Consider the following 26,104-nt stretch of genomic DNA (forward strand, 5'->3'; position numbering starts at 1 on the left):
CAACGGTAGCTCTCCAGACGTTTTTTGCCTACAACTCCCATCAGCCCCAGCCAGCATGGCGAATGGCTGGGGCTGATGGGAGTTGTAGGCAAAAAAACATCTGGAGAGCTACCGTTGGCCACTCCTGGTCTAGTGCATTCATTCATATTAGAGCTGCAGTCCTGAGCATATTCACCTAGAGTCCTCCCCAACCTTTTTGAGCCTGTGGGCACTTTTGGAACTCTGACAAAGTGTGGTGGGTGCAGCCATGAAATAGCTGCTGCAGGAAGGAAGCAGAGCCAAACACAAAAAAGGTTGTTGTAACTTTCCTCCAATCACACAGTAAGGACCCTTGTGTTGTAGTGGCAGCTACTGCCAAAAACAATGTTTTTTGTTTAATCTGCCCAACCAAGCAAATTTCCAGGGGCAAAAAGCATCACCTGGTGCCACCCACTTTCTAAAAGCACTTGAAAGGCACCAGGAAGATTGTTAGTGGACACCACGTTGGGGACCCCTGATCGAGAAGGCCTGCTAATTCAAAGGAAGTAAAATTGCCTAAAATCAGGCATTCATTGCATACAAAAGGAAAGCTGGGCATGATAAAACAGGAGACTAGGACAGCCCATTCCATTGCACAACTTTTCTCAAAGTCTGAGTGCCCAAGCCCCACCTCTTGAAATGACTCGAAACTGCAGCCCACAGGATAAATCCATGCTTTATGCCAGGGGTGTCGAACTCATTTGTTATAAGGGCTAGATCTGACATAAATGAGACCTTGTTGGGCAGAGCCATGTCGGGCCGGGCTGTATGTGTACCAATGTAAGATTAGGTAGCAGAGATATATAAACTTTATAAAGGACACAAACAAACACAATGAAAGTTTTTTTAAAAAAATTAAAACATGCTTAAAACCTTAGCACTTGTTGGACTTAAAGTTGCTTTCTTTGTATCTCTCCCATGGGATCCAGGGAACTGGGCAAAGGGAGCTCTAGCTCTTTCCTTCCTTTCCCAGGGGGCCAGGATGGGGAAGCTTCAGCAAATAGAAGGAAGACTGGCTTGGCTTTGTTGTGCGATTGAGAGAGACTGGCAAAGCAAGCTCTCCCTCTCCCTCCCCCCCCAAGGGAGGAGCCCCAGCCAATGGAGAAAATAGAGACTTTGCTCTGTACTTCCTGTGCCACTGAGCAAGCCTTGCAAAGCAAGCCCTTATGCAGAAAGAAGCAAGAAAGAGGGAGAAGATGACAGCCAGTTGCTGGGGAGATTGATAGCAGCCCTCGGAGGGTCTGATTCGGCCCCCGGAGTGCCTGTTTGACACCCTTCCTGCATGCCGTCTTCCAACGTTCCAGCATACCCGATCCGGAAGATCGGAAACAGCGATGCGCGCCTGCGCATTATGCAAACATGGCGGAATTGGAGATTGGGCAGCACTGCGCGCTAAAACACTGCCAGCAGCTGGGTAAGATGGTTCGGAGACACGGACCGGAGACATGCGAGAGAAAGAGCAGGGCAATTGAAAAAAAAAAGTGTTAAACAGAAGCGGAAAGTCGAAACGCTTGAGAAAAGGGGTCGTGCCTCTCGGCAGTTCCCAAGTGCTTGTAGTCGTTCGGTAACCACAGACCTTCCGGTTCTCTTTTGAATGCGGGGCTGTCAACGTGAAGGCGCAAAACGCGGTATTGTAGAGATTTGGGGACACAGTGACGTTCTGTTTGGTTTGAGGTATCGACCCTGCATGTGTGTTGGCAAATGGGAACCCGAAAGAAATGCCTTTTTAACTCCTAGATCTTTTAAAAACTTTATGACTGATTCCAAAACAGGAGGAGACTATGCATTCAAGAGCGCGGCTTCTGAGGAACTGGGCGTGGATTTTGACTGCTAGCCATTGCTTAGTTCCTCTAGTCTTGTTTGTCCCGGTTTTCGTCGTAACTGGAGGCAATTATCCGGTGACTAACATGGAAAGGCGAGAGACGCGTGACGTCAGAACTCATGGCTGCTTGGTCACGTTTGCAGGAGCATATGGTGGTTTTGCTTAGTAATAGGAAAGGAAAGGTCCCCTGTGCAAGCACCAGTCGTTTCCGACTCTGGGGTGACGTTGTTTTCACAACGTTTTCAGGGCAGACTTTTTACGGGGTGGTTTGCCATTGCCTTCCCAGTCATCTACGCTTTCCCCCCAGCAAGCTGGGTACTTTTTTTACCGACCTCGGAAGGATGGAAGGCTGAGTCATCCTCGAGCCGGCTACCTGAAAACCCAGCTTCCGCCGGGGATCGAACTCAGGTCGTGAGCAGAGTTTAGGATTGCAGTACTACAGCTTTACCACTGCGCCACGTTTAGTAATAAGAGATGCTTAATTTCTAAGATTAAAATTAGATGCTCTGCAGTTCTTCTTTAAACCAGGGTACAGTAGGCTAGAGTAGATCAGTGGTGAGTGAAAGACACATTGTACAGGCATTCTATTTTGTAATTACTTCAGCGACTTAGGTCATGAAAGTTTTGGTGTACAGGGCCAGACTAGTTTGGGGGGGGACCCAGGTTCAAATTGCTATTTACCTGCTGTTGGGATAACCTTCCTTACGGGTTGTGAGGAACTGGGAAGAACATGCTGCACTACCTTGATATCATAGGAGGAAGGACAGTGTAAGCGCAGAGTTGATAGAAACTTTCTGATATCCGGCACAGCCTAGCCCTAGGCAAATGGATGCAGAAGCTCTCTTCCACTGTGTACCATTACTGAGAGGTTCCAGGGTTAAGAATCAGTTTCTGCCAAGTTGCACTGTTCACAGTTCTGCTATTTAACCCTCAGACCACAAGGAGCTAATTTTTGCAAGGTTATATCAAAGCTAATGATGTATGCAGCAGTTACAATGCATGTTTCCCTTTGATCTGAACAATACACATGACCCTATGCTCATGGTCAGAAAACCAAATATCCAGGGGACTCAAAGAAAATCTAATCTGGAGTGTGAGCCTATTTTTCTGTTAGCTGTTCATTCATTGTTAGTTAATTCATTGTTCCATATTCTCTTAAATGTCAAGTCTCTTATCTTTCCCTGTGTTATGTATTTATGAATGTTGGCAGGGAGAGACCAGCTCTAACAATAACCAGTGTTGGATGCTGGTATTAAATCTGTTGGATGGATTGCTGTTACTATCACAGGAACATGGTTCTTTGATTTTAACTATTTTTAAAAAATGTTAACTTTGAAAAATGGAGTTTGTTGTGTTGCCATTTTTGCAATCTTAGGTCTTACTCATTAAGTGACAGTTTGTGCTTACAGAGTGGAGTGTGTGCTGATGGAAAAGTACCTTCCCACTCTGCTTTTTACAATAGTCTCTTGTGAGCTTTGAAACTCTACTCATAGGTGGACTTCCTGGGCCTGGGGGTCTCCCTTAGAAGGGGAAGTGACAAAAAATCTTCCAAGAGTAATAAGGCACAGTATTCCGTATCAGACTGAATACAGTATACAGTATCAGACTGTATAGGAAAACCTTTGTTAGCATTACTTTCAGGGTGCGTTCCATAAACTTATTGAGATATTTATACCCCATTTTCCCCACAGCCGAAGGCAATTTATAGATTAAGATCTAACACATACAGAACACCTCATATAATCCCCTCCTTCCTATAACAGACATTTTTTCAGCCCACCTTTGCATACACTGTACAAACTTGTGTTTTCTTGTAAGATTAACTGAATCAGTGGGACTTACTGTGCAGTAAAGCTGCATATATTGTATTGTTCAAAAATCATGAAGGTGGGTAAGAATCAGCACCTTCTTCAGAAATGAGGGGGCAGGAATTTCTTTGAGAACCAAATGATAGCTGAAAGCTGAGACTTTTGTTGCAACTGTAGAAATGTATTGACAAAGATGAAAGAAGCATTTGGCAAATTATATCAGTAAGAGTTGGCAGCAGGGATTGATGGTCTTGCTTCATTGTAGATGTAGTAAATAAGGCCTCACTGAAAGATATACGTAACTATTATGGCTACAATCCAACACCAAAGTTAGCATTAACCACACTAGATCGTGGCCTAAAGCTGCTCTGTGTGATTAGCAGCACCTAGCTAGTCAAAAATGAGCCATAATGTTTCCACCTAGGTTTTGGAAGTGTTGTGATATGGCCTCTTGAAATGTACACTGATACAAACAACTAAAAACTGCCGTCTTTTTCATTTCAGATTTTCTACCTTTTGTATGTGATGGCTGCTCTCAAGTTTTCTGGTATGAAGCAATTAGTGTTTATGAATGGTGGTCAATTTTCTTGGAGCTTAATAGTAATATAGCTTGAAACAGAGCCAGGTGGGTAGCTGTGTTGGTCTGAAGCAGGGGTGGTCAAACTTGCTTAATGTAAGAGCCACATAGAATAAATGTCAGATGTTTGAGAGCCACAAAACATGAATGTGAGATGTTTCAGAACTGGAAGGAATGAAGGAAGACAGGGGAAGAGGGGGAGGTGGAAAGAAAGCAACTTTAACTTTAAGTGCATTCTGCAAGTCACCAGCTGGCTTGGAGAAATGATTTAAAGAGACAAGCCAGTCAACACACACTTTGAGAGCCAGACAATATGTGTGAAAGAGCCACAGTTTGACCTCCCTGCTCTAAAGCAACAAAATAAAATCCAGTAGCACCTTTAAGACCAACAAAAATTTATTCAAGGTGAAGCTTATACCTTGAATAAAACTTTGTTGGTCTTAAAGCTGCTACTAGACTCCAACTTTATTCTGTAGCTTAAAATGCTATCACAGCCCTGAGGAATTTAAAACCAGTGAGTGAAGAAGAAGATGAAGAAGATATTGGATTTATATCCCGCCCTCCACTCCGAAGAGTCTCAGAGCGGCTGACAATCTCCTTTACCTTCCTCCCCCACAACAGACACCCTGTGAGGTGGGTGGGGCTGGAGAGGGCTCTCCCAGCAGCTGCCCTTTCAAGGACAACCTCTGCCAGAGCTATGGCTGACCCAAGGCCATGCTAGCAGGTGCAAGTGGAGGAGTGGAGAATCAAACCCGGTTCTCCCAGATAAGAGTCCGCACACTTAACCACTACACCAAACTGGCAGAGGTGGCTGAAGGGGTGTTGGAGAGGCAACCAACAGAGAAAATATTTGGAATGGGAAAATACAGCAAATAAGCATTTTTGGGGAGTGGGGTATACCAATTAGCACAACTTCATTGAAAAAGAGCCAAGTCTCTCCCAGTAGTTTCTGTGTGCTATAGTGGTTAGAGCATCAATTCCCAATATGAAACCTATGGGCACCATGGTTTTTGTGGTACCCACTTGCTTCTCCCTCAAAGCAAAGAGCAAGCTGCGGCTTTCCTCTGCTTGATTGGAATAAAAAGTGCTTCAGAAGATCCAGAAGGTGCCTTGAGTCTACAAGAAACACCTATTTGGAAACAGCTGCCCCCACCATAAGAACCATTCAATATGTTGTGACTGGCTTCTCCACAGCAGCCATTTTGTGTTTCAGCCAACCTCCCATGAAAGTTGCTTTCTGGTTGATCCTGCTACTTACTGTCTCTTAAAATTCCAAATGTGATCAAAGACTCAACAGGTTTGGCAATCCAGATCAGAGTGTTGCACTAGGATCAGGAAGACATAGTTTAAAACTCCCATTCTTCACTAAAACAATGTGGCTTTGGATAAGTCCCATATTGTAGTTTTTTCTGTGGATAAAATTTGTAAAGGATAATCTCTGCTCTGAGGTTATTGGAGGAAGAACAGGATAAAAATATTCTCGATAGGTGTGTTCCCATGTTCTTTCATGTCACATGATACTTTGTTATGTAACTCTTAAGTCTTCAGCACAGAAGCCGGTCTGCTCATGGTTGCTCTGAGGTGAGTGTGTGTAATTCTTATTTAATTGTAGCATATAACATCTCTGGTTCATGGGAAGTTTAGTTCCTTTTATTCCATTTGTGAGTTTAGTTCCTTTTACTCCATAATACTTTACAAACTTTGGTTGAAAACACATCTACTTATCTCATGTATAAACCACTGTCACCACCCCACAACGAACTGGCCCATGTATTGGGATCCTGTAGAGAACATTCAGTATTAATAGGGCTGTTTATGGAAGCTGCCTGAAATTATTTCTGTCATCATAGTGGCCCAAATAATCTTCCAATTTATGGTGGAACTGTGCAGCCAGTTGCCTTTCTTCACTGAGCTTTCTTTACACAGTCTTGAACTCAAGGGGAATCATGTCCATTTTAAAAGTAACAGGTTTGCATGCAAGAGCCATGTCTTGAAATGTGGTGCTTCACTGTTAATTTGTACTGGAAAATGGATTTATATGTCCCACTCTGCTTTCTGTTGTTTTATGTAGTGTTATTTATTTTTACTTCAAACTGTCTTATGTTTTTTTACAAGTATCCTTTCCTTTTACAAGTATCCATTTATTATTCTGCCTGAGACTATAAAAATTTATTCTGGCTTCAGCATTCATAAGTTAATTGCTTCTTTTCTGTTTTAGTTTTGCTAATATTACTGTTAAGAAGATATATTACTTTACACATCTCTCATGGGTAAAGTCACACATGGGAAATATTCTTGGGAACAAGTCACATATGGGAAATACTCTTGGGGTATTTTTTATTCAGAAAGAGCTATATAAATTGGGTGAATGTATCATTGAAGAAAATGCCAGGATTGAGCCACCATTTCAGAAACTGTAGATTTTAGTTGACCTGCAGTGCATATTTATAAATAAGTCCAATCCAATCCAATTCAATCATACCTTTATTGGCATAATGAAAAGATATATACAGAGACTTGTCAACCAAACAACAATCAGATATGTCTGTTCAAAGCATAAAAGGCTAAACTAAGATCACAATAAAACCTTAGAATAATTTTTAACAATTTCAGCCAAGAATTTTGCAACAGCTTTTCTGATATCGGCAATCAATTCTATTTTCTTGAATGTAGGACAGTACGGAAAGACTATCTAACAGAACCTTCCGGAGATCAGTATACAGTTGGCAGTTCAATAAAATATGCTGGATGGAATCCGGCGAACTTGATCCGCATAGACAATGTCTCTCACTAAAGGGGACTTGAAGAACTCTCCCATAGAGAACATTGGAGGGAAATGCATTCATCCTAGCCAACAGTCGTCCCCTCTACCATTATAGATGCTTCTGTATTTTCTGATCTTCCTGTTTGGCCTCCTGTTGAACCTGAGGAAATCATTGAATTAATTGATGGTTTAAAAGTTGGCAAAGCACCAGGTCCTGACGGTCTCCCTGCTGAGATTTTTTTTAAAAATTGCAGTCTGGTGGTCTGAACCTTTGGCCAACTTATTTACATTAACTGACCATTACGGAACTGTCGCAAATTCCTGGCTTAACTTCATAATTGTTCCCATCTATAAAAAAGGTAATTTAAATCTTCCTGAGAATTTTTGTCCCATTAGTTTATTATCTATTATGGGCAAACTATATGCAAAACATTTTGAACGTCGGCTGACAGTTTGGATACATTCGGAAAACAATATTGGCCTAGAGCAAATACGTTTTTCCCCCCAAAAAAAATCTACTATTGATCATTGTGTCACATTGGCTTTTCTGGCTGACAAATACATGAATACAAGAAAGGGGAAGCTCTGTGTAGCTTTTATAGATCTGAAGAGTGCATTGGACTCTGTGGACAGATACAAACTATGGAATAAACTAAAGGCTCTTAATATAGATCCCCATCTGTTAAATCTATTAAAGAATTTACATACAAATGCAAATTTCCAGGTAAAATTCTCTTCTATAGGACTCCTAACTGAAAAAATACCAATTTGTAAAGGAATTAAACAAGGGTGTGTGTTAGCCACACATCTTTTAAATCTTTTCTTTTAATCTTTTCTTATAAATAAGTCATTTCTGTATGATATGTTCTTATGTCATTTTTTTTAAATTGGTTTAGGTAAATCTGAAAAGTGAGGAAGTGAAACCAGATCATCACAAATCTTTTTTGTGCTCATACAGAGGTTGTGATGGGAAAGAACTTGTACCAGTATTATGCTCATTTTGTGAAAAACAGTTTTGCTTAAGGTGAGCAAAAGAATGAACTGTTACTCTGTCCTTGCATTACCCTTCTGGTTGGCTAGTGAATGTTTCCTCAACTATTATCATTCACAGGCACCGTCATCAGTCAGATCATCAATGTGAGAAACTGGAAACCCCAAAGCCTCGCATGGCTATCACCCAACAACTTGTTAAAAATATTGTAGGCAAGTATAGTAAAATACTGTTTTCTACAGAATACCTTTTGGAGCTAGGCAGTAGAACAGAATATTGATGCACTTTTGAGTCTATTATGATTAATTTGTACAAGGGGAAAGGAAAAATCATGTCACAAACTGTATTTCCCCACTGACAAAATGTTAACAGTTTCAGTGCTTAGAAAACACAGTGCAGAAACTTCTGGATTCTATATAACAATTGACTAACAATTGTGTACTTGTAAGAAACCATTGTCTTGAAAAGTCCCTTAGAAAAAAGATGACTCTTCTCATGCATCTGAGCTGGCCCAGATGTCTTATCATTTCAGATTTGGTGCTGTGTAGTCTATCTTGGGTATAAAGAATAACGGCAGGCACACAGTGGTCAGAGGTCAAATAAAAAAGTTGTGTTCTGTGTATGCAAGCTAATGGAGGCTGTGTGTTCTTTTGGTATGCCATTCATTAAGCACTGGTGTATCATTCTCAAAATAAGGGGGAAATGTAATTCTTGTTCAAATGGGTTAATGCAATGTATCTTAGATTCCAAGAAAGAAACCACAGTGATGAAAAGATGCAGAGGAGCCAAGAATGCTGAAACAGCAGCAAAAGTGTCCCTAATGAAACTAAAAATGCATGCATGTGGGGATAAGTCCTTGCCACTGGTAAGTCATGATTGCTTCATTCCAACCACATTTGGGATTTTCCCTCCTGCCATTTTTAATTCAAGCAAAGCGGTGTGCATGATTAGCTTGTGTGAGATTACAGCTTTAATCATTTCGGTAACCAGGGCTTTTTTTGTAGCAGGAACTCCTTTGCATATTAGGCCACACACCCCTGATGTAGCCAATCCCCCTGGAGCTTACAGTAGGCCCTGTAAGAAGAGCCCTGTAAGCTCTTGGAGAATTGGCTACATCAGGGGTGTGTGTCCTAATATGCAAAGGAGTTCCTGCTACAAAAAAAGCCCTGCTTTCATTTCCTGCAGCCTAATACAGACTTAATTGCCCCTCATTACTATTGCTGATCAGTAGGAATATTGTTTTCCATTGGCATTTTAAAGAAATATCTTTTTCCGTAGATCTTTATTCTATAAATCTTTTATAATTGTATTGTTTTTTTCCTGTCCTTTGTGCAAACTGGGCTGAGCAGATGAGGATTCCATCTTAACTAGTAGGAACTCCATCTTTAGTAATGAATAACTCCACTCAAAACGGGGTTCCACATCCATGGCAAAGCATGAGGTTTGCCTAGATTCTGACAATTAGGATTGCAAGATCCTCCATAGGTCTTACATGTTTGTTCTTCGTTTATTTCAGTTTAGTACTTGAATGAGTTTTTCACTTTCTAAGCCTCATTGTGAGCATAATAATGCGTCTAGACACTGAAATGCAGCATGCAAGTTATTTCTTTTTACTTCAGATCATTGCAATTGTCTTGGGCCTTAAGGCTTACTCATCATTCTCATTCCTTTACAAGTGAATGGAGGAATGAGTTGGGAGAGGTAACTGAATCTCTCTAATGTAGCATGTGAACTGCCTTCTTTCAAATTTAGGGGGTTCTTAAATATGAGTTCTCTTAAATATAAGATTGCCTATTGTGACACTGCAGGACAGTAGTTTCTGTCCATCTTAATCTATGTTAAAATGGCTGTGTTCCTGTCTCTTAATAAGATGTGTTTTAAAAACTATCTTGAAAGTGGAACTGAAATGAAAGAAAACACGGAATTGGGTCCCACAGATCTATTCCAGTAGTAGAGGAATTTCCCAGAGAAAAGTTTGTGCCAGAGGGAAGCGCATTTGTTAGCTGTATCCAGTCTAGAGTTGCTGTAGGGAGGATAGGGAGGGAGTTGCTTTCTAGATAAAGGAGCAGGGGGGAAAGAGGAAACTTTAAGGGATCATTGACAGCATATGCAAAGGAGAGTATTAAAACCATGTCTCCATATTTATATTTTCAAACATTTCTTTTGTAATGAGGCCTCTTTATTTCAAAGCAGAATGTGTACAAGGTGTAAAGTTGTAATTTGTGCAGACAGAACAGCCAGCTTCCAGATAAACTCTAATAGATGTTGAGTCTTTTGTCATGCCTGTGTGACTAGAAACCCTTATTTTAAAATTGTGTATTTGGATTTTTTCTGTTGTAGACTGAGAGAATCTACTTCCAAGTATTTTTACCAAAAGGAGACAAGGAGAAAAGCAAGCCCATGTTCTTTTGTAGTAAATGGAGCATTGGTAAAGTAATTGATTCAGCAGCTTCCTTAGCAAACCTTAAAAATGACAACAACAAAAGCACTGCCAAGGTAACTCACAACTGAAGCATCTTCCCATATCCTGTATTTTTATTTGATTTATAATGCAGTAATGCCAGGATTTCTTTTTAATTTTTCAGAAATTAAGACTTTGCCACCCAGCATCTCGAGAAGCTATGCCTTTGGACCATACCTTGGCATCTTGGATAAGCAACAAAGAATGCCCACTCTATAATGGTGGAAATGTTATCTTGGAATATCTTGATAATGAAGCTCAGTTTTTAGAAGATACAAATTCATATATAGAATAATTACAAGGAGCTCTTGATATGTAATAATCAGATTCAGTACAAAACAAGGTTCTTGGACTGTTTAAAGCTGTGTGGCATAAGGGGAGGTGGTTTATTGACAGGAATCGGTTTTAGAAGCAGACATATTAGAATATAGCTTACTCCATTCTACAGGACAAGGATCTGAATAACTTGCACATATTTGTCCCTTGATGCTTCTTGACCTAAAGCGTGAACTGTCTCCATTGAAAAGTATTAAGTCTGATTTGACAATCAGGGCAGCTGTATTGGTCTGCACTAGAAAAGCTAGATTCAAGCCCAGTATCACCTTAGAAATGAACCAAGATTTTCGGATTATAAGCTTTCAAGAGTCAAAGCTCCCCTCACCAAAGTTGACATCGGATGCTCTGAAAACCCCACGGGTGATCTGTGCTGCCTCATTAGCACACACAATTCACCATAAATGCAGAAGCTAGCTTCTGATGAGCTTATGGGAAAAGCATCCAAACATTACTTCGATTCTTAACTCTACAGAGAAGCTGGTGTTTAGAGAAACTTCTAGAATGTGAGATGGTGAAATGTGCAGGTACAAGTTAGTTTGTGAAAAGGTTACACTTTGTTGTCACCATGATTTCTTTTGTCTGTGTTGCAGAAGACCTTGGCATTTTCTTAACACAGATCTTGGTGACTGAAAATTTACTCAGAAACTAAGATGATGTAATCAAACAAGGAAATATGTGGTGATACAAAGACACTTTGTCTTCACCACCTTACATCTACTGCTCCTGTGCTGTCCTCCTGATCACTAGGCATAGCACCATGTGCACAGCCTCTGAAGCACTTCACTGTATCACAAGATGGAGGTTGAGAGGGAGCACATGTTCTTTCATTCCATCCTCTTACTTCAAAGCTAGTTGTTTCTCAGAGCTAATAGGAAGAATGGAAGTTGTAAAAACTGTTTTTATGCCCACCAAGTGTTTGCAAGCACATGCCTTGCATAACAAAGTTGGTGTATGAAAACTTTCTGCCAATGCAGTATGCAGTGTCTGTTACAGTATGCAGCAGAGAATTTTCTGTTGTGACCCTGATTTTATGGAATTACCTACAGAAGGAAAGCTGATTAACATAAGCTTGTTGACCATAGGCATTTTTGTTTTAAGGACAAGCTTTAAGGGAGACTGGGGTTTTGAACTGGTACTTGGTTCACGATTGCAGTACTTAAATTTTATATCAGAACAGCATTTGGAGTTTTGTGTTTGTTATCATTAGTTTGATAGTGTTTTTGGCATCTGCTCTACATTCATGATGCAAGAACTGAAAGACCACTGTTCTGTATTAGACTAAAAACTTCATCTTGTCCAGCATCCTATTCCACATAGCTGACAGCCAGATGATTTGGGGAACTCCACAAATGCTCATGAAATCTGGAAAGCCACTGGAGGAAAACCCCCCACAAACTATATATCCAGGAAAGCTTTGCATTTTACAATATCTTTGTCAATTATTTCAGTTGCAAACTTCTGGAACATGCAGAATTGTATTTCAGTACAATGCACAGTATAACCACATGCTGCTAGAACTATTGAGTTCTTTGATATCAGAGCACCAGCTATCTTTGGTTTGAAATAAAGTACATAGTTGTAATTTTGGCTATGGATAGAAAAGACTGATGGGGCTATTTGTTTACATGTTTAAATGTTTGGCACCGAAACTTAGATCAACCTGATAAATAGATACAATTTTGAAGCATTTACAATGAAACCATGGCATTCAAGACAAACACATAACCTATCTCTATGAATACTGGAATGACTCAGTCCCATGCAGGGAAGAATAAAGAGTAAGCAAGTACTTGGGGCTTAATCGCTCTCATGTTTATTTTCACTATATGGACAAAATAATGGGAGTCCTTTGGGGATTTAGCTTGATCCTTGCTATAGGGTAAATGAGCATACCTATCAACAATCGAAGCCTAACTTTTGATGTTGCAGCAGGGAAATTGAATCTCTCTAAATATTGTTATAGTCCATCTTTCCCTTTCAGCTCAGAGTTCCCCAGCGTAGTACCCAAGGGTGCCATGATGCCCACCAAGTGTTTCAGGACATGGGATGGGGCCATCTGGGACTTTTGCCCAGTAGGGCTTCTGATTGGTTATTGGAGATGATTGGCTGCAGATTTTTAAAATTATGCTTTGGTAGCAGCTGCCAAGCATAGCATGTCATAGTACAGTATGACTGTAGATAAGATGTATGCAAGAAAATATTTTTAAACAATATGTTCATTTGAAAATGGAGCTTCTGTCTGAAATGTTGGTTACTTTTAGTTACACATAGCCCCACTACCTGAGATTTTGTGGCAGCAATTTTTTCTTGTGCACACCATCCAGTGTCAGAATTTCAAGGGTCCCTCCGGCTCAAAAGGCGAGGGATTTAAACAGATGTAAATAGTGTGTTTAAGTACAACTGTGCAACCATCTTTTTAAAGAGAAAAGTTTGAGTCCAGTGGCACCTTTAAGATGAAAGTTTATTTCTGAACAAGGCTTTTTTGGTAGAAAAAGCCCAGTAGGAACTCCGTTACATATTACGTCACACCCCCTGATGCCAGCATTGTTTCACACGGCTTTTTTTAGAAAAAGCCCAGCAGGGACTCATTTGCACATTGGGCCACACCCCTGACACCAAGTCTGCAAGAACCATGTTCCTGCTCAAAAAAGCTTATACTCTTGAGTATTTCATCAGTTTCTACCCAGAATTAAAGTTTCTTGGTCTTAAAGGTGCCACTGGACTCAAATTCTGTTCTTTTGCTTCAGACCATCTAAATCCATTTTAAAAAAAAGAATGGGTGTCAAAGTGAAGTCCATTAAATTAGGATAATCCCATGACCAGGAACTTTGGCTACCTACATAACATGATAATTCCAGATGGATAGCCACATCAGGCTGTGGCAACAAAATAAAATGAGTTCAGGGGCATCTTAAATATGAACAAAATTTATTCCAGCCAAAGCTTGTGTGAATCAAGGAAATATGTGGTGACAAAAGTCACTTGTCTTCACCACCTTACATCTAATGCTCCTGTGTTTGTCGGATGCACCATACATTCATTATGTTGCTATTTTGATGGTCACAACAGGAAAGGCAGGGAAGATAAAATGCGGGGAAGAGTGGATTTACAACAAAATCTAATTTAAAAGGCCTGATCAGTTTACTCAGTGTTGGGAGAGTGTTAACAGTCTTGCTAATGAATTTCAATTCAGCAATTTTGTGTTGGAGTCTTTTGAAGTGTTAGTTTTGGGTCAACAACAATGCTCTGCAAAATTAAAATACAATTAAGCTTACTTTACCTGTCTTTTTACTGGATCTTGTTTTAAAGACCTCTCTAACATAAGAGCCCCATGGCACCAAGTGTTAAAGCTGCAATACTGCAGTCCTAAGCTCTGCTCACGACCTGAGTTCGCTCCCTGGTGGAAGCTGGGTTCAGATAGCTGGTTCTAGGTTGACTCAGCCCTCCACCCTTCCGAGGTCAGTAAAATGAGTACGCAGCTTGCTGAGGGGAGAGTGTAGATGACTGGGGAAGGCAATGGCAAACCACCCCGTAAAAAGTATGTCGTTTAAACGTTGTGAAAGCAACGTCACCTCAGAGTCGGAAACGACTGGTGCTTGCACAGGGGACCTTTCCTCTTTAATATCCACCTTGTGATGATAAAAGCATCAGGCTAACAGACACCAATGCATGTGATAAAAGTCAACTGTGATGTACAAAATCTTACGCTGGAATAAATTTTGTCATCCTGTAAAGTGCCATTGGACTCCTTGTGTCCCGTTTTAGTTTAACAATGCAGAGGAAATTTTGCTCCTTGAAGGACAATGCACTTGAATTCCTTCCGCCGTGCAATGCGAACAAAGCATCTCGGTCCGGCTTCGCTCTTTTGCTGCAGGCTTTGTACCTCACCGCTTCACCCATCCCAGCGGACTCCAGAGGGCGCGCAAATACCAACACAACACGAGCTCCCTTCTGCCTTCCCCTTAGCAGCGTAGTCGCAGTAAGGGACGGAACCCCTGAGGGTGGAGGGGGGGGGTTAGATTAGGAGGTACCTGCGCAGTGGGCGCGTTGAGGCTGTCACGTGCCAGACTTTGAGCCCGGCTTTAAGAGTGCGACAACTGCCTGAGCGCAGGGGCTGGTGGCGGGGATGTCCTTTCGCCCAACTGTCTTTTTCTAGCTCTGAGGAACTCTTCCCCCGCCTTCATCGGTAAGTTGCCACTTTGGGGGAAGCTGCGCCTGCCCGCCGTCGATGCAGCTAAGGGTGTTTTTTGCCAGGCAGGAAATGGTGGTTTTGCAGAGGAAAGGGGCTAGCCTTTGCACGGGGAACGAAGCGCAGGAAAAGCCGAAACAGCTCCGCCCTCTTCATCGTCACGCCCTCCTCCTGATGGGGGGCCAAAGAGCGGGCGGGAGGGGACAGAGCCGGTGCTGGCTCCTCCTGGCTGGGCGGGCTTCTCCATATCTGGGCTGGTGATGCGCCTTTCAGTACGCACGTATTTCCCGGGTTTGTCCCCACGCTGGAAGTGGATTTCTTATTTATGTTTCGGACAGTGTTCCTTCTGTGCTGAGTTAGTGTGAACTAACTTATAGTTTTTTAGTCTCCGGTTCACACATTTTTGTCTTAGCTTAGGAAAAATGGCCCCAGAGCAATTATGCAGTAGTTCGCAATTGTAATGCCAGTAGTTCCCAAAGTAGAATTTTTGCTCACGAGACTCCACTTCTTAAAGGGAGCATTGGTATGGAGACTGAATCGTCGCCCAAATTAATGACAACCGCAGGCTTGATTCGTATGCTGCAAGATCATGGTTGTTTGGAAGCGCTTATCTATCTCCTCTCCTTTCTTCCAGACATTCTTTATTGGAAAAGGGTCACATCCCTCCGCGGGCCTGTCCTTGAAGGAGGAAGGATTAGCTGAGGAAGCCTTGGTGAGGCCTGCACTGAGCTGTGAGCCAGGTGAGGCAACCTTTGCAAAGGAAGGGCAGCCCCATGGCCATCAGCCCTAGGACTTTCCCAGGTGGTCTTGCTGGCCAGTCCACACTTCTCCCCAGCTCATGCAAAACCAAGGAATCACAGATATATTTTTCTAGTTTACTAATAGGCATAATTTTTATGTTATTAAAGTAAGTGTGTGAAATGATAGTATGTTGCTGTGTAGGGATATGGTAGGCCTGATGAAATAACACTAGTGCTTCCTTGCCTGAGGTGCTTTAAGAGAAGAAGGCATATTTGTTTATTTTAAAAAAAGTCTTTTAAGGTTTTAAAAACTTGACTCAGAACTGCTACTAGGTGAGATGTGAGTGGGTGGTGATGATGATCTTCAGTACATAAGTAGGAATTATCCATTAGATTTCTTCTTTTTTGTATTTTTATGTGAATGCATGTGTGCACCTGGAAGTCATGTTGACCTCTGGTGACTGACCTTTACTTGGAGGCATGGAGGATATTTAGAGAGATGGTTGATTAAAGCCTGCCCTTGCCTCTGGTCCCTGTTGTGGAAGTTTGGTGGGTGACCTTAGGCTAATCACAAGCCCTCAGCCCCTCACAGTGCTGTTGTGATGATAAAATGGAGGTGAGAATGATGGTAGCTGCTGAAAGGGTGCCCATTGAGGAGAAGGGTGTAGTAGAAATAAAATAGTAACTGTTCACAGGTCATTAGCGAAGGAATCTACAATCAGTCATTCCTAATAACCCCTCAAAGCAACCTCTCGTTTTTATTTTTTTGCCAGCCAAAGTTGTCCAGTCTTTTACTTGATGAATCTCACTTGGGTACAAGTTCTCATATGTCTGCAAATGTGTGAACATGATTAATTGAAGCAGATTCCTGCCAATTGCAGGCATCTTTAACAATTTGCATCTGCCCAACATCATGCAACAAATAGAGAAAGGTGTAGTCCACACTTAACAAAACTATTCACATTTTGAAACCACCCCCCCACCGGTCCGCCTTTTCCACCTTGAAAATTTGGAGAAGCTGCAATGTGAAGAGAAATCTTACCAGACACAGAAACAGCTTTCCTCTTGATACTAGGATCCCTAGCTAGGTAGGAGAGGAAAACAGGATGGCTTGCTTCTGTGCCTTTAACAGAAGTTTGGTATTCAGTGGGTGAAGCTTTTCATGGCATAGAGCTAGAAGTTATTACATGATAATTGCTATTGTTGAAGGATTACAGGGACAGATGTAAAGGTGCTCCTCTAAATCTGTTCTGCCAAATGACTGTTTAAAGGTTCGTTGCCTCAGTGATTTTCATCTATGCAAAAGTTGGTTGCAAAAGAAGGTGAAAACAATATGGATGTTGCTGGCATTAAACTGAAGGCAACTATGTGTCACAGGCTTTCAGTGGAGGAGGTATGATGATTATATTAATTAAATGATTAATATACATTTCCAGAAGCAAGACTAGAACAGACATCCAGATTCCTGAGAACCAAGCCTACTTTAAAATTCTTAGGCATCATTTTTTTAGATAGTCATGGTTCTCCAGTTATTTTGGGAAGAAGGTAGTTCATTATTTACTCCTGTTTCTTGTATTATAATGTTGTATTTTCATCTTTCATTAACAGCAATTTCATGGGTTAACCTCTTCCTCTTGCTTGCTATTGAAACATGTTTTCCTTTAATTTGACTCTGCAAATTTTAGCAATGGAACCCTTGCTTATTAGCACTGGAAATTGTCCAGTCTTACTTGCCAGTGCTGGTCTTAAAACTTCTGAAATTGAATGAAGTCTTAGCTGTATAATGAAGACTAGCCTTAAATGGCTCAGGGCAGTAAAGTAATGCTGTAACATCTAGTTCTGATGGGTGCCTCCACTTTGCTGATCAAACAGTCAGAGAAGGGAATACTCAGGGCATAGATGCATGCCTTTCTGCAACCCTGGGACTATTCTCGGTTTGTACAAAATGCTTACCCATCCCCAAGGGAAAAAATAACTCATGCTTTTGTCAGAAAAAAATCTATATAGTGAGATATGTGTTTTTGTTTTGTTTTAAGGCTCAGAACCACCTGGGAGAGAATCGAAGCAAGTAGACATGTTGGGAGGGAAACTGGTTATTAGGAACAGCGCAGGGGGGGCGGGTGGAACCTGGCAGTCAGGGAGAAGAATGAATGAATAGATGGTTTGGACTGGAGGATGGGATTTGATAGTAGAGTAGTAGGGGAGAAACCAGGGAAGCAGAGACTGAGGAAGAGGGGGAGGAGGCAGAGATGGGATTTCTGGGGGCCACTTCCTTGTTATTCTGGTGTTTGGAAATGAACAGTAGTAGTATTGAAATATCTTTTCTGCCTAATACTTCCATTTTAGCAATTTACATAATAAGCCAAAATCTCCTGTCTGTTTTGAATCATTCTGATTCATGTGTTTTAATGTGTTCTCTGATTGGGTTTGTAGCTATACTTGGAAATAAACCCTATTGAAAGTGTGAGACTTCCTTGTGAGTAAATATGTTTAGGAGTATTATGCAAGTTGTGAAATTATATAGCTTATTTATTACATTCCATCATTTCAATGTCTGTTGGGAAAGTTTGACCAAGTGCATTTTATGCTTTTATAGAAAAGTTTCCCTGGTTAAAGAAATTTGATGGCATGGCTGCATGCTATTTCTGCTGGCCTCATATGTCAGTCACATTGTAGTTTCCCCATCTGAGCACTTTAAGAGTATTTGTGGTCTGACTCTGATCAGCACACTGACACCCCCACTCAGTGTTACCCCCACCCAGTGTCATTATAATCAAAGCCAAGCAGTTTCTATGCACATGCTGGGAGAAGTGAAAGTAACAGAACTGCCAGGTAGATCATCTAAGTGACAGAAGGTGGCTGGTTGCCAGATTGCATTAGCCTGGACAATGTCAGCATGACTCAGCAGCAAGCTGATTGGTTACCTGGGTGGATGATGTGTATAAATGTACAAAGACACTTTACTAGGTGTGGGATATGTATGGTGGAGTTGCAGCGGAGTATTCTGTCGGTTTGGAGAGTGGAGGTGTAAATAAATTGTAGATAGTGATTTTATCACTGCTGTGTGCAAGCCTTCATTCTTTGCGTCACTAAAGAACACCCTCACTAAGCACAGGCGCATCAACACCCAGGTGTATATAAGAGCGCCATCTTGAAACAGTTTTGAAAGACAACTCAAGCAAGCTATGGGAACCAAAAGTGTAGTTAAAGCACTGGTAAGACAAAGTATTTTTTTTCCTGGAATTAATTTTATTTAGAAGATTAATTTTATTTATAAATTGCATATTTCAGCAGGAATGAATCAAACTACTAAAGAAAGCAGAGTCTGTCCAAATTTTAATCACATAATCAATATTTTATTTTGTATATGATATTTTGCTTCTGCACATGGTAAAATATGTATTTTTACTTAGGTAACGATGGCTGATCCTTGGCAAGAATGCATGGACTATGCAATCACTTTAGCAAGAAAAGCTGGAAAGGTAAAGGAACAGAGTTTGAGTCCAGTGGCACCTTAAGACCAATGAAGTTTAATTCTGGGTATAAACGTTAGTGTGCATGCACACTTCTTCAGATGGAGAGGTCAAGATTATTTACCTTTCTGAAGGAAAAGTTTGATTGCAGCTGTCAATTGATTGCAGAGTGTTGTGTTGTTTATCTGTATTATTGGAGGCCATATTACCTGCTCCTTTCCAAAAAGTCACGTAAAGTATTTATTTTCAGATAATCTGTGAGGCACTGAAGGAGGAAATAGCTGTCATGGTTAAAAGCTCTCCTGCAGATCTAGTGACAGTCACAGATCAGAAAGTGGAAAACATGATTATTTCTTCTATAAAAGAAAAATATCCTTCTCATAGGTACGGAATGTTTATGAATTAAGTTTTATGAAGAAGCATCTGAAAAGTATGAATTATTGTGAAGGATGTGTATTATACATTCTTCCAGACAAACTATCTTCAACTCTCTCTTTTGAATATTTGCTCACTCATTCTAGTTTTATTGGTGAAGAATCTGTTGCAGCTGGTGCAGGAAGTGTTTTAACTGATAATCCCACCTGGATTATTGATCCTATTGATGGAACCACTAACTTTGTTCACAGGTATGTTTTTGCATCTCACACCACCCACCATGGGGAAACAATAACTGTACCATTTTTTCTTAGAAATTGAAAAATGTAATTTTTATATTGAGTGCAATGTATTGATCTTTTTTGTTTTCCAGGTTTCCCTTCGTAGCAGTTTCCATTGGTTTTGTAGTAAATAAAAAGGTAATTAGTTGCATTATTTTAATATTCAGGGGGGAAAAGTTTCCATCCTAGTTTATTTCCATAACATTAAAGAATATTGATTATTAAAGACACTAAAGCATTGCATTGCATTTTTCTGGTGGCAGATGGAATTTGGAGTTGTGTTTAGCTGTGTAGAAGACAAGATGTACACTGCTAGGAAAGGGAAAGGTGCATTTTGCAATGGGCAGAAGCTCCATGTATCACAGCAACAAGGTGAGGCTTTTATTTTGTGTTTTACTTTCTAAAATGTGAAGGAGGAATGACAGAATAATTAATGAAAAGCAGTGTTTGGACAAAATACATTTCAGCTGAAATCTAGCTGTCAACCAAGGAACCAATGGCAGGAGTGTTGTGTTTTTTTAAAACTGTCTTTCAGAACTGAGTCTAATAATTAAAACACAAAACAACATGGGATTTGTTTGTTTTTTGGTCTGATGGAATGAATTTGCTTTTGCATGCCTTACAGGCATCCTAACCTGCAAACTTATTCCTGGTTAACTAGTTTTCTTGGTACATTCCTCTCTTCCCATGCTGTGAAGGACTGTGCATCTTTAAAAAATAATTTTGTGGGGAGGGGAATGAAGGTCCAGTCAGTTGCATGTTTGTATCCTCTGCTTTCATAATTGGTTCAGTTAAAAAATCTGTTTAAAACATTTGTGTTGTGACATTGCAGGCACCAGCCACACAACTCTGTATATAGCCAACATCAAGGGCTGACAGGCAGAATTGGTTTCTCTGAGCTTGATCCTGGATAGGAAATAGCTTGTGTGAACAAAACACAGTGAGCGTAAATTCTAGTGCAGCCTCATTTGTCAATTTGTGTGTGCCTGACTGCAGCCCAGCACAGATTTTCAGGACAGGAGACAATGGGAGGAAAGAGGCAGAAGCTTGTGGGAAATAGTTGATCCTGGCTCTGTAAGTCAAATTGATGCAATAGGACTGGTTCTTATTAAGACCCATTTAGATCAGCTCTTCAGTTCCTTGTTGAATCACAAGGGGATTACAGCAAGAACATAGTAACAGTAGGTCATGGCAATCCAGATAAGTATGACATAAGGACAAACCATATTCTTGACAGCTCTTGTGGTTTTATGAACAAAATGGAAGCATATTTTGTTGGTACCTTTCTTAAAATGCTGATAGCATACTTTCATTATTCACCTTGTTCTGTTTGAATTGAATAACTAGTAAAAATAAATCAAAATTAAGTATACAGTAGATGCCTTTATGTTTGCCAATTTCCCCCCCAGATATTACAAAAGCACTCATAGTGAGCGAACTGGGATCCAGTCGTGAACCGGAGGTTTTAAAAACTGTGCTTTCTAATATGCAAAGGCTCCTAAGTATTCCTATACATGGGTATGTTATCTTTTAAAAATTATTTCTTAAAATCTAATTTGTATTTAACATTATACTTTTAATAGTGCTGTCTTAAGCAGCATCACACCCATCTGAGTCCATTGAACTCAGGAAGCATAACTCAGTTTAGAATAACATGACAAACTGCTTCTTAGGTTTGGCCCATGAATGAAAAATGGTATTGGCTAGGGCATGAAAGAATGCCCCCCTCCCATGTACTCAGGGACCCAAAGTCAGATGTTTCCAGTTTCAGTATGCTGCTTGCAGAAACAAAGCAAACTCCTTGTGCTTGGGCTGGAACAGGAGCAGCAGCATTATGCAGACTCTTCTCCCTTCATAAGATGCTTCCAGCAATGGTTTTTGATTGAGAGTGTGGGATAGAGATACTTTACTAGAAGACAAAACCCCATGAGTGTATGTGTGTGTATTTTACACAAGAGCGATTAATAGAAGTATATGGGATAGGAGACAAGGGAGAAGCAGCATAGGGGGCATTGCTGCAGCCATTGACTACTTAAAAGGTTTTGAATGAGCTCTTTCTTTCCTTGCATTTCTCAGGGCCATAGATGACATATTGACAGCATCATTAGACCTATATCTCAGAGCAGTTTGTTTTGAGTATGGCAAATCTAGCTCTAAAAATTGAATTTAAGATTGTATTGTCAGTATATTCTTATTTTATTCATAATTTGACCAATGTGGCTGCTGCTGTGACCAATATGCTGATAATGGGCTGGAATCAAATGTTTGTTGCCACTGTATAGGCCACCTCTGCTTAGGGGAGAGGTTTTCTTGCCAAGTTCTGTTACAGAACTCCAGTTCAGCCATTCCCAGAAGAAGCATTCCTGGATGCTTATGGGACTATGGGGAGATGAGCTCTTGTTCCATTGACTGAGAGTACTTTGGATCACTCAGACACACACATAAATGTTGTAAACTTTGGATAATTTTTCCCATTATTGGTATTTCCAGATGACTTCCACAGGTATAGTAATGCATGTTCTCTGTTTTAGGATTAGAGCAGCTGGGACAGCAGCTGTAAATATGTGTTTGGTGGCAACAGGAGGAGCAGATGCCTATTACGAGATGGGGATTCATTGCTGGGATATGGCAGGAGCTGGAGTCATTATTACAGAAGCTGGTGGAGTTCTGCTTGATGTCTCAGGTAACGTATGTGAAAAACATAAAAAAAACCAAATTGGAAAGGACACCTGGCATATCTCTTACAAACAATTAGCTAACAGCAAGATGTTGGATGCTATGCTTTGTTCCATTGGCTCAGCTGGTTCTTGGACTTACACACGATCTCAACCCATTATAAACACTTGGTGCGCACGCACACACTATTCCCCAGCATCCACTGACACATACACAGAACAAGATTTTGGTGAGCACAACATGCTGCTTTGGGGAAAAGACAGCAGGGAAGGTTCTGTAACTGCTGATGTGCTTCTAGTTTAAAATCTAACCCAAAATATACAGTTCATTGAATATCAGGACACATATGCATTTAACTGTGTCTTGGTTCCATTCAGTGGGGTTTGGACACATTTAATTTGTGCAGATGCTCCAGATTTGTAGTGGTTGTATGTGAAATGTTTGCTTTCCTGCGTCAGTGTACAAATGCATCTTTGCATGTTGAATATGCTCTGTCATATAATTCTTTGTGCACCACTAGTATTTCTGCGGAAATAAAAAAATAAATTAAGGAATTCAGGCCTCCTAAAATTTTCTTCTAGCTGATGCACACGTCCTCCTTTTAAAGGACAGGCTTATCTTCAAAGGCTGTGTTTCTCTTATCAGATATCTCTGCAAATTGCAGGGCTTCAGGTTGTAATGCTTGTTTTGAACAGAGTGATTTGAAGATTACTGCCAAAGTGCAGCTGCCTTGCTTTTCCTCATTGTGGGTTGAATCCTGTGGATCCATTCCACTTATGGTGGTGCTTTCGAGTTCAAAATTTATATCTCACTGAAACTCAAGGCAGATTTATACCATTGAAACAATGCAAGAACAGTATGAAACCTACAGCTAGTAATTAATAAAACTGGATTACGAAATTAGAACAGTGAATTTAAAACAGTATAATGCATTAATACAACTGTGTACTACAAACAGTGCAGCAGAGCTTTAGTTGGATATAAGGCCACAAATCAATTTTTCTGTCTTCTCACCTAGGTGGACCATTTGATTTGATGTCAAGAAGAATAATTGCAGCAAACAGCCAAGTTTTAGCAGAGAGGATAGCCAAAGAGCTTCAGATTATCCCTTTTCAAAGGGATGATGCGTCAAATTAAATGTTATCCTTTCACCCTACCTATAGCAGGTAGGTGGTTTGTGTCCACAAAAATAGCTTCCCTTGTAGAGGACACAGTTTTGCACTCGAGTAAAATAGCTGGCAAGTATAAGTTTGGTCTGAACATTTCAAAGCCTGATACTTGAATTCCTCTTCTCTCCTCTCTCCCCACCCGCCGGACTCTACGTGCATTTTGGATTTTAACCACTGTCCATTTTAGAACATATTTAAAAATATCTCTTGAGTGTAATTGTGGTGCTGGCATGAAGTGAGGTGGATTCGATCTGCTGCATTTTTGGACATATGCATAGCACATATGTAATTCATAATGAGTCTGTTCATTTCTGGACAATGTTCTAAAATTCAGAACTGTGGTGATAGCAATGCATGAAACTTGGACCACAGATAATGTTCCAGGATATTGGTGGAAAGTTTTTGAAGAAGAAATTAAGTTCTGTGTAGTGGAAGGCTCAGCTATACGTTACCTCAGAAAAGAATGATCCCAACCCATTGTTTTACTGATACAAATAGAAATTCAAGAACGAGTAATATTAGCAATATTGGCCTGTAGGTGGAGGAAGTGCTTAATCTCTCTTGCCCAGAAATTCACCCTTTTGCTTCTTCATAGTGTCTTAGCAGTGTTTACTCAGCTACTGTGAAGAAGCAAAACAACAAAAAGATAAATGCTGTAAATGAAACCAATCCTTCACACAATTACTCCAATTTAAGTCTGCTTTCATTTGTCTTGAACTGGAGGATCACACAATCAGACAGTTTATCAGAAGCTCCCTCCCCATTTATTTCTAATATGAAAAAGGCAACAAATTAATGGGGTAGATATGATTTTTTTTGTTCCAGAATCTGATCATCCTTCCTGTGGAACAGGAAGCTTGAGTCATTCTGATATGGTTCACTAATGGTTGTGCTTTCCTCTGGTGCAAGGAGCCTTCCACATCAGCCTTCTCTTGTATCAACAGAAGGCTTCTTGTATAGAGGGTATTTCTTGTAAATCTTTTGTAACAGATACAGGGTTGGAGTTCCAGAGTGTTTACATGGACCAAAGGATTTCTACCCACAGAAATTCTCACCTCCCACTTGAGCATGCTGCTTCTGGGGCTGCTCCATCGCCAAGAAACAGCATTTGAGGATGCTGGGAGAGGGGGAATCATTCTCTGTGGGTAGAAATCCTTCCCACAGAAATGTTCTGGTGGATCCAAGTTGCTATGGACCCATATATGGGCTAAAGCTATGAAGTGAGGTCAGGCCATGAAGGACTCCTATATTTTGTTTAAGGTACCACAACAGTTGGGTGTGTGTTTGTATTCTAGGCATATACTGTACATGGATATCTTATTTGGTGTACAGTGATTGTTGAATTATACGTTAGAGGAGTGACTGAAGAATGTTTTGCACTATTCAGTAAAATTGAGTTGAATCATACATATTTAGATTGGTGTAACTTAATCTTTGCCATCAGTGTTTTCAGTGTCCCACCTGCAGCCATACCTTTGTCATAAACCAGTTTGTGTTAGTATGATTCCTCTGAGGACAGCAATTGCATATTCTGTACTTTGTGTACTAGTCTGCTGGCCTTTGTGTTGGATCCTCTATTACATTTCAGGCTCAGCCATAGCAATGTCATCATTGTAAACCTACACTCTCCTCTAAAGATTATAATGAGATGTTGAATTAAATGGTAACCAATAAGGTTAATCTTTAAAGCTTCATTTATTTAAAATTACATGGATGTATAAATTAGTCAATATAAAGTTAAACTGTTCATTGTCCATGGCTAAGTTTCTTACTATGTTAACTTTAGTACTGGATGTACCCTTGGAGATGAGTAATGGTGGAAGTCCAGTGGCTCAGTTCTATGAACCTCTTTGGTGACGGTGGGTATCCCACAAGGTCTGGGGTGTAGGGCCTTTAACAACAGTGCCAGGAGATATCTGTATGAAGTGCCAAAAACCACAGAGCCCATTCAAAATGTTAATCAAATTGTCTCCAGATACTACTTGTGCCTCATCAGCATTCAGGATTTTACTTTTTCCAAAGTGTCAGAGTAATTCCTGGGTATATCAGGACAAATAGATGACTTCTTGGTTCCTGTATGAAGCTGTAGGTTAGGGTGGGGACGGAGAGGGCGGGGAGATCCAATGTGTGGCAGATTTGTCCTGTAAAATGAAAACTGTTTGGAAATGTTCTAAGTGTGCACTTAAAATAAAGATTACCTTCAGACTATTGGCCTTGAGATAGCATGAATATTTTTTGGCAGTCAAGTAGTATGTGTGTAAAACTTCAAAAACAAAAGTTAGCAGTCCATGAATATCAGGTTCTTTGTAAAAAAAAAACACATACATCACAACTGCAACAGTTTTATAAGGGTCAGTAGTGGTGCAGTGGTTAGATTATGTGTGGTGTAGTGGTTAGATGATCTATTCCCAGTTGTTTTATCTC

General features: G+C 40.5%; 2 protein-coding genes across 5 annotated transcripts; both read left to right on the forward strand.

Moving 5' to 3' along the window:
* Positions 1-1,326: 1,326 nt before the first annotated feature.
* ZFAND1 (zinc finger AN1-type containing 1) lies at positions 1,327-12,379 on the forward strand. 2 transcript variants are annotated; one of them, XM_060243576.1, is made up of 8 exons: positions 1,327-1,432; positions 4,153-4,195; positions 5,767-5,806; positions 7,886-8,013; positions 8,101-8,192; positions 8,724-8,845; positions 10,321-10,476; positions 10,566-12,379. In XM_060243576.1, exons 1-8 carry the CDS (start codon positions 1,378-1,380, stop codon positions 10,734-10,736), a joined length of 807 nt encoding a protein of 268 aa, XP_060099559.1. In that variant the 5' UTR covers positions 1,327-1,377; the 3' UTR covers positions 10,737-12,379. The 2 variants fall into 2 exon arrangements, with proteins under 2 accessions (XP_060099559.1, XP_060099560.1); XM_060243577.1 differs by lacking the exon at positions 1,327-1,432 and adding an exon at positions 1,440-1,646.
* A 2,444-nt stretch (positions 12,380-14,823) lies between these two features.
* IMPA1 (inositol monophosphatase 1) lies at positions 14,824-25,888 on the forward strand. Of its 3 annotated transcripts, XM_060243580.1 has the most exons (10): positions 14,824-14,963; positions 15,601-15,706; positions 19,120-19,188; positions 19,430-19,563; positions 19,701-19,805; positions 19,928-19,973; positions 20,099-20,207; positions 21,245-21,353; positions 22,367-22,518; positions 23,530-25,888. In XM_060243580.1, the coding sequence occupies exons 3-10, from the start codon at positions 19,126-19,128 to the stop codon at positions 23,646-23,648; spliced, it is 837 nt and encodes a 278-aa protein (XP_060099563.1). In that variant the 5' UTR covers positions 14,824-14,963; positions 15,601-15,706; positions 19,120-19,125; the 3' UTR covers positions 23,649-25,888. The 3 variants fall into 3 exon arrangements, with proteins under 3 accessions (XP_060099563.1, XP_060099562.1, XP_060099561.1); XM_060243579.1 differs by lacking the exon at positions 23,530-25,888 and having other exon boundaries at positions 22,367-23,065; XM_060243578.1 differs by lacking the exons at positions 14,824-14,963; positions 15,601-15,706; positions 23,530-25,888 and having other exon boundaries at positions 19,080-19,188; positions 22,367-23,065.
* The last annotated feature ends 216 nt before the right edge of the window (positions 25,889-26,104 follow it).

This window comes from Heteronotia binoei, chromosome 7, assembly GCF_032191835.1.
Source record: "Heteronotia binoei isolate CCM8104 ecotype False Entrance Well chromosome 7, APGP_CSIRO_Hbin_v1, whole genome shotgun sequence".
Classification (NCBI taxonomy): Eukaryota; Metazoa; Chordata; class Lepidosauria; order Squamata; family Gekkonidae; genus Heteronotia; species Heteronotia binoei.